The sequence below is a fragment of the Bufo bufo genome, chromosome 1, assembly GCF_905171765.1.
Source record: "Bufo bufo chromosome 1, aBufBuf1.1, whole genome shotgun sequence".
Taxonomy (NCBI): Eukaryota; Metazoa; Chordata; class Amphibia; order Anura; family Bufonidae; genus Bufo; species Bufo bufo.
Window position 1 is genome coordinate 458,277,279 of NC_053389.1, and position 12,016 is coordinate 458,289,294.

The following is a 12,016-nucleotide window of genomic DNA, read 5'->3' on the forward strand; positions in this document are numbered from 1 at the left end:
TCAATACTTTATTTGTTATATTTAAAATGTTTGATAAAAAGAAATACAATAGATTTCCTGCATGCTCCTGAAACAAACAACACAGATCTTAGAGGGCACAGTTTCCAATTTCCTCCATTTCCAGCTAAAAGGTGACTAGGGGGCTGGGTTTGCTAGCGGGCAGGGCTTTGTAAACCTCAGCAGTGGGAGGGATCCTGCTGCAGCCAGTTACCTTACAGCCAGATACAGATTTGGAAAAAGGAGAGGGACAACGCATGACCTCTTTGAACATCTTGGATATTTCTCTAGGTGATGATTGCAATAGGAGACATAATATGACCAAAGTATCGTCTGATGTTATGTGATAATATATCATGTTTTCTACATTTAGAGTTTCTTTCATGTGAAGGGAGCAATTTTGTGGATGGTAGCAATTGTAATGAAAATGCAACCTATGAAAGTACCTTTAGCAAGTGACATTTGTGATACTGGCATGTTAGCTTGTGACATCACTGATGCTGCCGTGTTAGCTAGTGACATCATGACATCACGGATGTTGGCATTTTAGCTCATGTCATCACTGATGTTGGTATGTTAGCTAGTGACATCACTGATGCTGGCATGTTAGCTAGTGACATCACTTATGTTAGCATGTTATCTAGTGACATCACTGATGTGGGCATTTTAGCTTATGTCATTACTGATGTTGGTATGCTAGCTAGTGACATCACCTATGCTGGCATGTTAGCTAGTGACCTTATTGATGTTGACATTTTAGCCCATGACATCACTAATGTTGGTGTGTTGGCTTGTGACATCACTGATGTTAGTATGTTAGCTAGTGACATCACTAATGTTGGTATGTCAACTAGTGACATCACTGATGTTGGTGTGTTAGCTAGTGAGATCACTGATGTTGGTGTCTTAGCTAGTGAGATCACTGATGTTGGTGTGTTAGCTAGTGACATCACAGATGTTGGTATGTCAACTAGTGACATCACTGATATTGGTATGTTAGCTAGTGACATCAGTGATGTTAGTATGTTAGCTAGTGACATCAGTGATGGTGTTTTAGCTCATGACATCACTGATGTTGGTGTGTTAGCTTGTGACATCATTGATGCTGGCATGTTAGGTAGTGACATTATTTTAGCTCATGCCATCAGTGACGTTGGTGTGTTAGCTAGTGACATCAGTGATGTTAGTATGTTAGCTAGTGACATCAGTGATGGTGTTTTAGCTCATGACATCACTGATGTTGGTGTGTTAGCTTGTGACATCATTGATGCTGGCATGTTAGGTAGTGACATTATTTTAGCTCATGCCATCAGTGACGTTGGTGTGTTAGCTAGTGACATCACTGATGTTGGTACGTTAACTAGTGACATCACGGATGGTGTGTTAACTAGTGACATCATTGATGTTGGTGTGTTAGCTAGTAACATCACCAGTGTTGGTATGTTAACTAGTGACATCAGTAATGTTGGCTTTTAACTCATGGCATCACTGATGTTGGTGTGTTGGCTTGTGACATCACTGATGTTGATATGTTAGCTAGTGACATCACTGATGATATATCAGCTAGTGACATCACTGATGTTGGTATGTTAGCTAGTGACATCACTGATGGTATGTCAGCTAGTGACATCACTGATGTCGGTGTGTTAACTAGTGACATCACTCATGTTGAAATGTTGGCATGTTAGTGACATCACAGATCTTGGTTTCACGTCTTGCTGACTTTTTCTAGTGGAGTAATGAGCTCATTTACCTTTCATAATCCTTGTGTGTAGGCAATAAGAAACAGTGTAAATGCCTTCACTAAATCCTCTGAACCAATAACCTCAAGTAAACAAGTTGACTGAATACAGAGAAGTCTACAGAAACCAGATGTTTGATGTGTATTTTCCCTCGAATGTGGGCTGTTTGCACCACACACTTAGACATCGGTTATAGGGTGTAATATGGTAAAAAAAAATGTAAAAAAAATAAATCATTATATCTATCTATATATATATATATATATATATATATATATATCTATATATATATATATTGATATATATATATATATATATATATATATATATAAAATATAAAAACTATAAACTATTCTGTCAGTGCTTTTCCATGTGTCGGGTCTCATTATAACATTTTCCATCTCATCTAAGCTTTAGCTTTGCATATCAAAGGAGAAGCATTTCATGTTGTGTAGAGAAACAGACCCGGCTTTCAGCTTCAGTAATAAAAGAAATGATTCCAATATGTTGTGATGTGTGTGGTTATGTTTCTTCATTTGAAGAAAATCATCATAGCCGGGATCTTTCTAAACAAGTCTCTCCAAGCCTGCTCTGCCATATGACACTTTAAATAGCAGCATCTTATTCACGCCTGAACAAAAATATTAATATCTTCTTGAATTTATAGCTTTTTTGGAATCGAACTTAGAAGCAAGACGTAAGATGAAACTTCCCTTTGATTAAAAATACCTGCAGGATATAGAGTTGCTTTGTAAATCCCTGAATATGCACCTAAAGTCAGGGGAAGAAACAATAAAAAAGCATTTAGTTGTCGTCATAGGTTGGAGAGATATGGAAATGGAGCTCATGTACAGCAAAGATGTACTGCAGTCAGTGTGTGAACCTCTCGTATAGAGATTTCTCTGGGAGACTCTTCACTGCGCCCTTTTCAGTCATGGTTGCACCAGAGAACAGCCTAACTATCCGGCAGAGAAGCAGCCTGCCAGAGCTCTTTGTATCCAGCATACCCGGACACTGCCTTACCCCGCTGGAACCCATTGACTATAATGTGACCCGGTTTCAGGCATGGATTCAGCCGGACAAAAACTGGTGCTTGAATCTCGGCATTGATGCTGGAAACAGGCCAGATCCCCGCCGGGTCACATTTTAGTCAATGGAGTCTGGAGGTGCTCCGGCTCTCTCCGGCTATGCCGGACTGTTCAAAAACGGATGTAACGTTCGTGCAAAACAGATGACCCTGAACAGATCCTGACTCAATCCGTTTCTTGTGTGAAAGAGACCTTATTGTAGTGTCTGTTCCTGGTTCTGCTACTTAGGGTACTTTCCCACTAGCGGTTTTGTTTTCCGGTATTGAGTTCCGTCATAGGGGCTCAATACCGGAAAAAAACTGATCAGTTTTATCCTAATGCATTCTGAATTGAGAGCAATCCGTTCAGGATGCATCAGTTTAGCCCCCTCTTACGTTTTTTGGCCGGAGAAAATACCGCAGCATGCCTCAGTTTTATCTCCGGCCAAAAATCCTGAACACTTCCGGAATGCCGGATCCGGCATTAATTTCCATTGAAATGTATTAGTGCCGGATCCGGCATTAAGTGTTCCGGCAAAACGGATCTGGTTTTCCGGTCTATGCATGCGCAGACCTTTAAAAATGCTAAAAAAATAAAAATACCGGATCAGTTTTTCCAGATGACACCAGAGAGACGGATCCGGTATTGCAATGCATTTGTCAGATGTATCCGCATCCTGATCCGTCTGACAAATGCCATCCATTTGCGTCAGGATTGCCTCTGCCGCAAGTGTGAAAGTACGTAGGAGTGAGCTGCAATACCAGACACAGCCACTAGAAAAAAATACAGAGTTGTGTCTGGTAAGTAATGAAGGGCGCGTGGCACTCGCTGGCGCCTCCACATCAGCTGATCGGCAGGGGTACCAGGTGTCGCCAGTCTGATATTGATGGCTTATCATATAGGTAGGCCATCCGTTTTAAAGTGGACACCTCATTTATTGTCATCCAGCTCTTATTGTCTTCTAGTCATATATATCATGATCCCTGTGTAAAACTGTTTAAACAAGTGCTCATTTTTTTTGTCCGATTTCTAGGTCACAACGGTGACTTTTCAGGACCTGCCAGGCTGCAGTCTTTCAACATTGTCAAAATGCGTAAAACTGAAATTTCTGTCTTTGAGACGCTGTGGATTAACTGCACTTGACGGGTTGAGTTTCTGCGGAGCATTGCAGTACATAGACGTTCAGGTATTTGTTACCCTCTTCTCCACATACTGCGGCACTCAGACTTCAGAGTGCAGGTGTTTCTGCACCAAACTTCCTCTTTGTTATCAAATGTCTTAAAGTGTAACTGTAGGGACAGGGATAGGGAACATTTTTCTAATATACTTTATTTAGGGAAATTGTATATTTAGTTCTTCCTGACTGATCAGCGTGGCCAGAGCTGTCGGTGAGCTCTTCTCCTGTGTTCCTGGCGCTCTGCGTGATTAACCTGAGTGAGCGGTAAGCGCTCACTATTAGGAAGGCAGTGGAAGCTGTTCTACTGTATATAGGGACAGTTATAGTATATTATAACTATACAGGAGAAGAACTCACTGACAGTGCTGGCCACGCTGATCAGTCAGGAAGAACTAAGGAGGTCATTTATTAAGACCGGCGTTTTAGATGCCGCTATTAATAACCCCTTTTCTAGACCTGGCCTAAGAGTGGAAAAGTCCCAGATTGTGACGCAACTAACAGTTGCGCTGCAATCTGCGCTTGAAATGCACCTGATATAGGCATATTTCAGGTTAATAAATGACCCCCTAGGTGTATAAATATATATTTGATAAAAAAAAAATTGCCAAATTTTGTTGGGTTTAGCCAACAGTTTAACGTGTATAGGGAGCCCCTGACTCTACCCTAAAAGATGGTGAGGAGAGAAGAATCTGGCAAGATGAATATTTTCACCTGAACCTTTTGTTCTCCCAGGAGATAAGATGCCACCACAAGTGTCTAGCAGCAGCTTTGACCTCTCTCTCCATTAAATACACATACACATACACATTTGGCCGAGCCGAACACGTATGTGTGTGATGGAGTAAGGGGAGATCGTTCAGCCGGCAGCTATTGAATGGGAAGTCATTCCAATAATAGCAAAATTACTAAAAAAATCCACTGGATGGTAAATGTGCAAATGTCTGTTTAGCTACAAATATAGAGTCTGCCTAATGGCCGCTGTTGTTCTTGAGCTTTTGTACTCTAGTCATAGTTTCTTGGTCAAGTTCCATTATTTCTCATTGTTTGTTTCAAATCATTCAAATCTTTTCTAACAGGAAAATTGTATCAGTTTTATCAATTGTGAAGCCTTGAAAAACCTAAGTGTTTTACTGTTGAATAAGAACCAAATCACATCAATTCATGGACTAGAGGATTGTGCAAACCTCATGAATTTGGAACTATCATTCAACTTAATAACCAGAATTGGTAAGCATCTTTATTTATGCTTTTGCTTAGTGTTACTTATAAATGTAAGATGTACAGGTGTCCAGCCTTTATTCTTTTTTTATAAATTCAGTGAATGCAAAAATAATTAGCTTTGTAATGTATCTTACTAAAGGGAACCCGTTGGTTGCTTCATGTTGTAATGATAGGCCCTATGATTTGGACAGTATGCCTGTTATATTATGTAGTTGGTGAGGTTGGATAAAGTCCAACTCATAGTCCTACTGTGTTAATCCGAAGACAAGCAAAATAAAAACCCTGCGAGGCGGATACCAACTGCCCCATTTTTAGGGAGAACTTCGTTTCTGACCACACATCTGGTAGTCGGAATAAGTCCCTGGTTGAACATCCATCTCCTGAAAGCTCATACCTACAACCTGCAATAATTTTACATTTAAAAAGTCATATAAAATCTGTCTTGAACGGGTACAATGAATCAATCATCATGGCACCCTGTGACAAAGAGGTCCATAGTGTCACTGCTCTTACATTTAGGTTGATGTTGATGAAGCCTTCTTTCTTATGGACGTAAACGATACAACATTGTCCTGGTTGCAGGTGCAGGTATAAAAAGATCATTAGAGACTTCTCTGTACTGACCATGCATGGATTTCTACATTTTAATTAGATCTCCCACAAACCATATTTTTACCAGATTTAAAAAACCCAAGTTATGTATGATTATTGTGTGCAAAATGTGGCCAGTAGTTTCTGGTTTGGATCAATATCCTTTAAAATAATCATTTATAGAGTTAGCTGTCATTTAGTAATGTATTTCTTTTACCTTTAATGTGCCTATCTACCCTTCTTTGGCTATGGTCACATTATGGTCAGCATTGGCTTACATAGCATGTATATATTCAAGCGCTTACAACAAACCCAATAAGAAAAAAAAGCTATATACAGAAAATAAAGGGTAATGTAGAATTACAGAATTGCACTTTAAGTACCAGCCAGATAATAGAAAATAATGTCATGTCTCAAATTTTTTATATGCTGTAACTCCAACAAATTCCATTAAATAGTCTTTAAACAAAACACTAGATAGAGGACCGCACATAAGAAATGTTAACCCCAGTCTATGGATCTCCTAACTAGTAGGTAAGGTGCAATCTTCCCAATGTGCCTTTCAACTGATCTGTAATATACCATGTAATTAATTTAAAGGGCTCCATCAGTTCTCTAATGTCAGAATCTGAAGTGTCTTCATTTCTTGAAGAACCTGCCTGTAGCTTTTTCTTTATGGAATTCCATATCCACTCTGCCCATTTACATAAGGTATTGTTGAATCACAATTTCAAGTGACACTATTCCAACCGATGTCCTCGCAAAGGAAAGTCCCCACCCTGTAAATAGAGTAGTTGTCATTTAGCGACATTCATGAAGGATCCAATATGTGAAAATGTCTCCATGACTTAATCCAAATGGAATCCAGGGAATTCATGAAAAGGAGCAAGTTGTCCGTGAAACAAGTCAGTTTGATTTCCCTCCTCACTACCATTATCCCCTTGTAGATGTCCGCCTCGGGCAAATATAATGCTAGTGTATCCAAAGCTATGTGGAACAGAATGGGCAAGAGCCGGTATTCCTGCTTGGTGCCCTTTTGTAGATGGATTAGAACTGACATTAGACTGAGGAGACAGACTCTTGCGAGTGGCTTGGAATAAATTGCTGTTATGAATGAGCAAAACGGGCATTGCCAGTTCACCAGGCATTCTTGAAGTCTTGAACTAAAAATTCTGTTCTGATATGGGTTACTGCTGAACATCCCTTTTATGGAGCTCACCTGGTGGATCCCTGTGGGTCATATTTCCAGGAGGCATTTTATCATGACCCTGAAGTCTTGAGTTAAAAAGGTAAACAAATTTTGGTGCCATTTCCTTGCACAGACCTTTGTAAAATTTAGCTTGGAACCCATCCGGACCTTGTGTCCCTATTATTAGGGATTTAATGATGGTAGTCACTTCACTATCCGTGAAGGGGGCATTGTCTGGCAAGCTCCTTTTTGTCTAATTAGGGCAGGTGGGCTCCATTTAGAAACTTGATTCCCTGGGTCATATTGCAAGGGTCTTGAGTATATAAACATTCAAAATACTGTCTAAAAATCTCAAGAATGCACTTGGGATCTTTCCCATCTCTCAGTCTATGAACATGGTGGACCAGCCGCTGGCCTTTAGCTAAATTTGCTAGTAATTTCCCTGCATTATTGCAGAATTTAAACAGTTCGGCTGTTTTTTCATCTCTAAAAAAGTCTCTGCAAACTTTCCAGATGGAAATCAAAGTTTGGCTGTCACCCATTTCACTTAATTTTTTCCGTGGCATTGTGCAGGAGGGCAGTGTAAGTTTGTCACAGGCAATTAGTAGCCTGCAATATCTGGCATTTGCTTCACCTTCAAGCGCTGTTGTGTTGGGCATAATGTTGCGGTATGTCATGCCTTTGCGGTATGTCAGTACAGGACCAAGTTGCCACCATGTCCTTCGTAATTTTGGGAATAATCACACCACCGCTCCTGTAACCTATAAATACATTTCTCCTCTGTCTCAACATAACCTGATAGGCGCCAAATGAAGTCCATCCCTTTTGGGATAGTAACCACTATATTCATCTTCACTGGTGCACAGTCAGAGATGACCATATCTTCTATATTGACATTTGTGACTCTATACAACAGTGGGGGGTGACGTCAATAAATAATCAATTCTCGACCATGATTTTTAAGCATCAGCAAGTCTCGCAGATTGAAGCAACAATTTTGGAGGCAGAGACCCCATGCCTTCAGTCCCAATCTCAACTCAAAGTCTCTTCCTGTCTTCTAACACATTATGTACCATGTTGATGTCTCTTCCTACCAAAATATTACTATCACTCTCTTGTAAGATCTTGCCCTCCAGGGATTGGAAAAAAGGTTTACCATAAGAAATGGGGACATATACTGTATTTTCCAGCGTATAAGACTACTTTTTAACACATGAAAATCTTCTAAAAAATCGGGGGTCGTCTTATACGCCGGGTGTCCTCTCTAATATGCCGGTATACGGCGTGCTGAAACTTACTTCCTAGCCGGACTGGAGAAGCTGTCCTTCTCCAGCTTCAGGGACAGGCGCCCTCTAGCTGAGCCACCGCGCGCTGCATCCCGGCTAGCCGCTCCTGAAGCAGCACCCTCTCCCTGCTCTCAGTGGTTTTCTTGTGCCGGCAGTATCACATTGCGTAGTACCGCTCAGATCGTCTTGGAGACAGGGAGGGCTGGGCAGGCAGGGAGAGCTGACCCACCCAATCCAAGCAGGCTTTGTATGCAGTGTGCACAGAAAATACCGGTACATCGCTTGCCGTGATTGGCTGGTTGTTGTATACTGGGTTAGATTGGCGATTCTGAGGGAAGGCAGGGGGAAGCAGAAGCATCTGCACTTCAGCCAATTCTAATGTTGGAACGGCGGATCTCTAATGAAGTTTGGTGTGCATCTTATCTGTGGTGAAAAAAGAGTCTATCTGGGGAGCAGATACATGTGGTGGTGAATACAGTATAGCACCAGTATCTGTACATACAGTACAGCACCAGTATCTGTACATACAGTACAGCACTAGTATCTGTACCGGTTCATACAGTACAGCACCAGTACATACAGTACAGTATACAAATGGCTAACAGTCAAGACCCCATCATGGCTCCACCAGCAAGAAGAAAGAAATATGAAGCCAGTTTCAAACTTAAAGTTGTAAACTTTGCCATGGAACATAATAACTGCGCTGCTGCAAGACAATATGGAGTAACAGAAAAGATGGTTCGGGACTGGAGAGCAAATGAAAAAGCATTAAAGAGTATGCCAAGAGGTAAGTGTGCATTAAGAAGAGGCACCCCACATTGGCCAGAACTCGAAAAACATGTAGCAGACATGGTGAATGAGCATCGCCAAAACGGTTATGTAGTGACAGGAAATAAAATACGTTTGTTTGCATTTCAGTGGGCCAAATCTAACCCAGATCAGAGCAACAGATTTAAGGCCACTATATCCCGGTGTACTAGAGTCTTGGAAAGGCATAATATGGTACTGAGGGAAAAGACGAAAATTGCACAACAATTACCTGCAGATCTTGATGCCAAAGTAAATAGCGTTGAAGGGGTAGTCTTATACGGCGAGTATAGCCCAAACCCTATATTTTAACTGGAAAAGTTGGGGGTCGTCTTATACGCCCAGTCGTCTTATACGCCGGAAAATACGGTACATTGTATACTGTGAATTTCCCTGCAGTTGTGTCCAGCAGAAAACATCATTCTCCATCTTTGTCAGTCGATATTATCGTGTGCCTAATATGTTTGTGGATAAGTAGTTGCACCCCAGCTTTCCTTCCGAACGAAGAGGAGCCCAGCACCTCTCCCAACTATATTTTTTTTTAACACAGAAATCTGATTACTCTGAATGTGTCTCCTGCAATAAAGCTACGTCTGATTTCGTAAGGTGTTGGCGCACCATCTTTCACTTGTGTGGGAAATGTATACCCTTAAAAAGAGTCTGTCACCAACTTTTCATGTTTTACTCTGCTGATATTGCATTTTTGCACACACACGCACAATAATAACGGTGCCTTTCTGGTTGTGGTCCAATCCTGTGCTGCTAAACAAGGTTATAATGGTATGCAAATGAGGGCTTGCAAGTTCCCAGAGGTGGTGTTCTTGCTGTAAGTGCCCAGGCGTCTAGGTGTTTTGTGTGCCTAACTCCTCCCCAGTGTATCGTCTGGCCAGCTGTATGTGCACAGTTCACCTCCGGGCCCTGGCATGCGCTCTCCGATAACCACTGAGGGCATCGACTTTGTTTGCAGCAGTGCGCATGCGCCATCTACTGGCAAAGATGGAAGAGGCGGAGCGGTAAGAGACAGCAGGGAGCAGTGGCAATGTTGTTATCGGAGTGTGCATGCCCGGGCCCGGTGGTGAACTGCGCATATATCATGAAAGGGCTGGCCAGATACACTGGGGAGGAGTTAGTCACACAAAAACGTCTAGGGGTCTGGGTCCAGCAAGAACACCGCCCCTGGGACTTGCGAGCCCTTATTTGCGTACCATTATAACCTCATTTTTGCAGCTTTACAGAATTTGACCACAACAAGAAAGGTACCGTTATTATTATGCATGTGTGTGTGTGCAAGAACACAATGTAAGCAGTGTAGAACATGAAAAGTTGATGACAGACTCCCTTTAACATTCCATGTGATCACTTTCATTTTACACTACTTCCCCAAGGCATTTCTATGAAAGTACTCCCCACCAAATACATGTCCCACAGATTGAGCAGTCACTCTTAAGCACTATTTAATATCCCCATCCCTTCAACAAGGAGAAAAACAATCATCCCCAACAGAAAATCAACGCTAGCAACTAAAGTATCATATTTATTTACTTCCTTTTTTTTCACGCATCTTCCTATGGAGCCTTCATCATCTCCACCCATATATAGATCCGTCTCTTGATCTGCCAGCCTGGCACATGCCCGGGCTCCACTGACTGATCAGTAGAGTGCTCCAGATACTAGTGGCCCCCTACCCCCTATCTAATACAATGAGGATCATATCATAACACATAACAGATAACATAATGCTACTCAGTAGTATAATATTCACCTAGGGCTCACCAAATCCTGGGACCACCATGTGGAAGAAATCACTGAAAAAATTCACTGTCATAACGTGAATGAGAGTTACTTTAGAGTCTTGTGACCCCAAGGGTTCCCCAACAAACAGGAAAACTCTATGAGACTGCATCTGGATCATCCTGGTCATGCCAGCTCCCGATAGAGAGGTTCCGGGGTATGATGGAGATCTCAGTGGGGAGTCCGATGGAGGTGTCATGGTGTCCAGAGAAGCGGCCTCTTTTTCTGGAGTGGTGAAGATATTCACAGTCGCATCCCCTTCAAGATCATCAGTGTGGTGATTCCTCTTTATCAAGGCCCATCCTAAAGTGGTCCCTCTTTTGTTAGCCATTTTAGCGGAGTAGCCCCTAAAGATTAATAGCTTATGACCTGTGATAGCAGCCTTCTCAGTAGAGTTTAAATACTTGACAATACTTCGGTATAGGTGAGCTGAACTTTGTCCCTGATTGGTGTCCCGAGGGGGGCCTACTACTTGTGCTTTTTCCTTCATGAACATTCCCTGGAGACCTAGTGGAGCATATCTGTAGCAATTGTCCAGCAGAGATCGACTGAGGCAGTGTGATGATCCTCAGGTTGCTCCACCTAGATATACAGGTGAAACTCGAAAAATTTGAATATCGTGCAAAGTTCATTTATTTCAGTAATGCAACTTAAAAGGTGAAACTAATGTATGAGATAGACTCATTACGTGCAATGCAAGATATTTCAAGCCTTTATTTGTTATAATTTGGATGATTATGGTTTACAGCTTATGAAAACCCCAGTCACAATTTTGAGGTACCCTTAGCTCAGGGGGTATGGATTAATTAGTTGACTAGAGTGTGACACTTTGAGCCTAGAATATTGAACCTTTTCACAATATTCAAATTTTAAGTTGCATTAATGCAACTTTATTTAAGTTTCATTACTGAAATAAATGAACTTTACCAAGATATTCTAATTTTTCAAGTTTCACCTGTATTTTCTAAGTCCTCCAACATATCTTGGAGGGCTTGGCTTGCTTTGAGGACTTAACAACTCTGGGTTTATGATCTATCCAGTTAGTCTTCAATTGAGCTAAGTCTCTGCTCCAACCCCGTAATCTAGGAGAATTGCATAGCCACTTTGGCCTGTAGCTGCATCAGGGTAGATGAGACCATGACCTCTAA

The 12,016-nt window shown here is 41.5% G+C and overlaps 1 protein-coding gene across 1 annotated transcript in view; it reads left to right on the top strand.

The window, feature by feature from the left end:
- LRRIQ1 (leucine rich repeats and IQ motif containing 1) overlaps window positions 1-12,016 on the top strand; it is a 183,135-nt gene that overhangs the window by 30,058 nt on the left and 141,061 nt on the right. Inside the window, exons 8-9 of the mRNA XM_040408559.1 lie at window positions 3,840-3,992; window positions 5,060-5,210. Coding sequence (XP_040264493.1) covers window positions 3,840-3,992; window positions 5,060-5,210 — 304 coding nt within the window. The remainder of the gene's footprint in view (window positions 1-3,839; window positions 3,993-5,059; window positions 5,211-12,016) is intronic.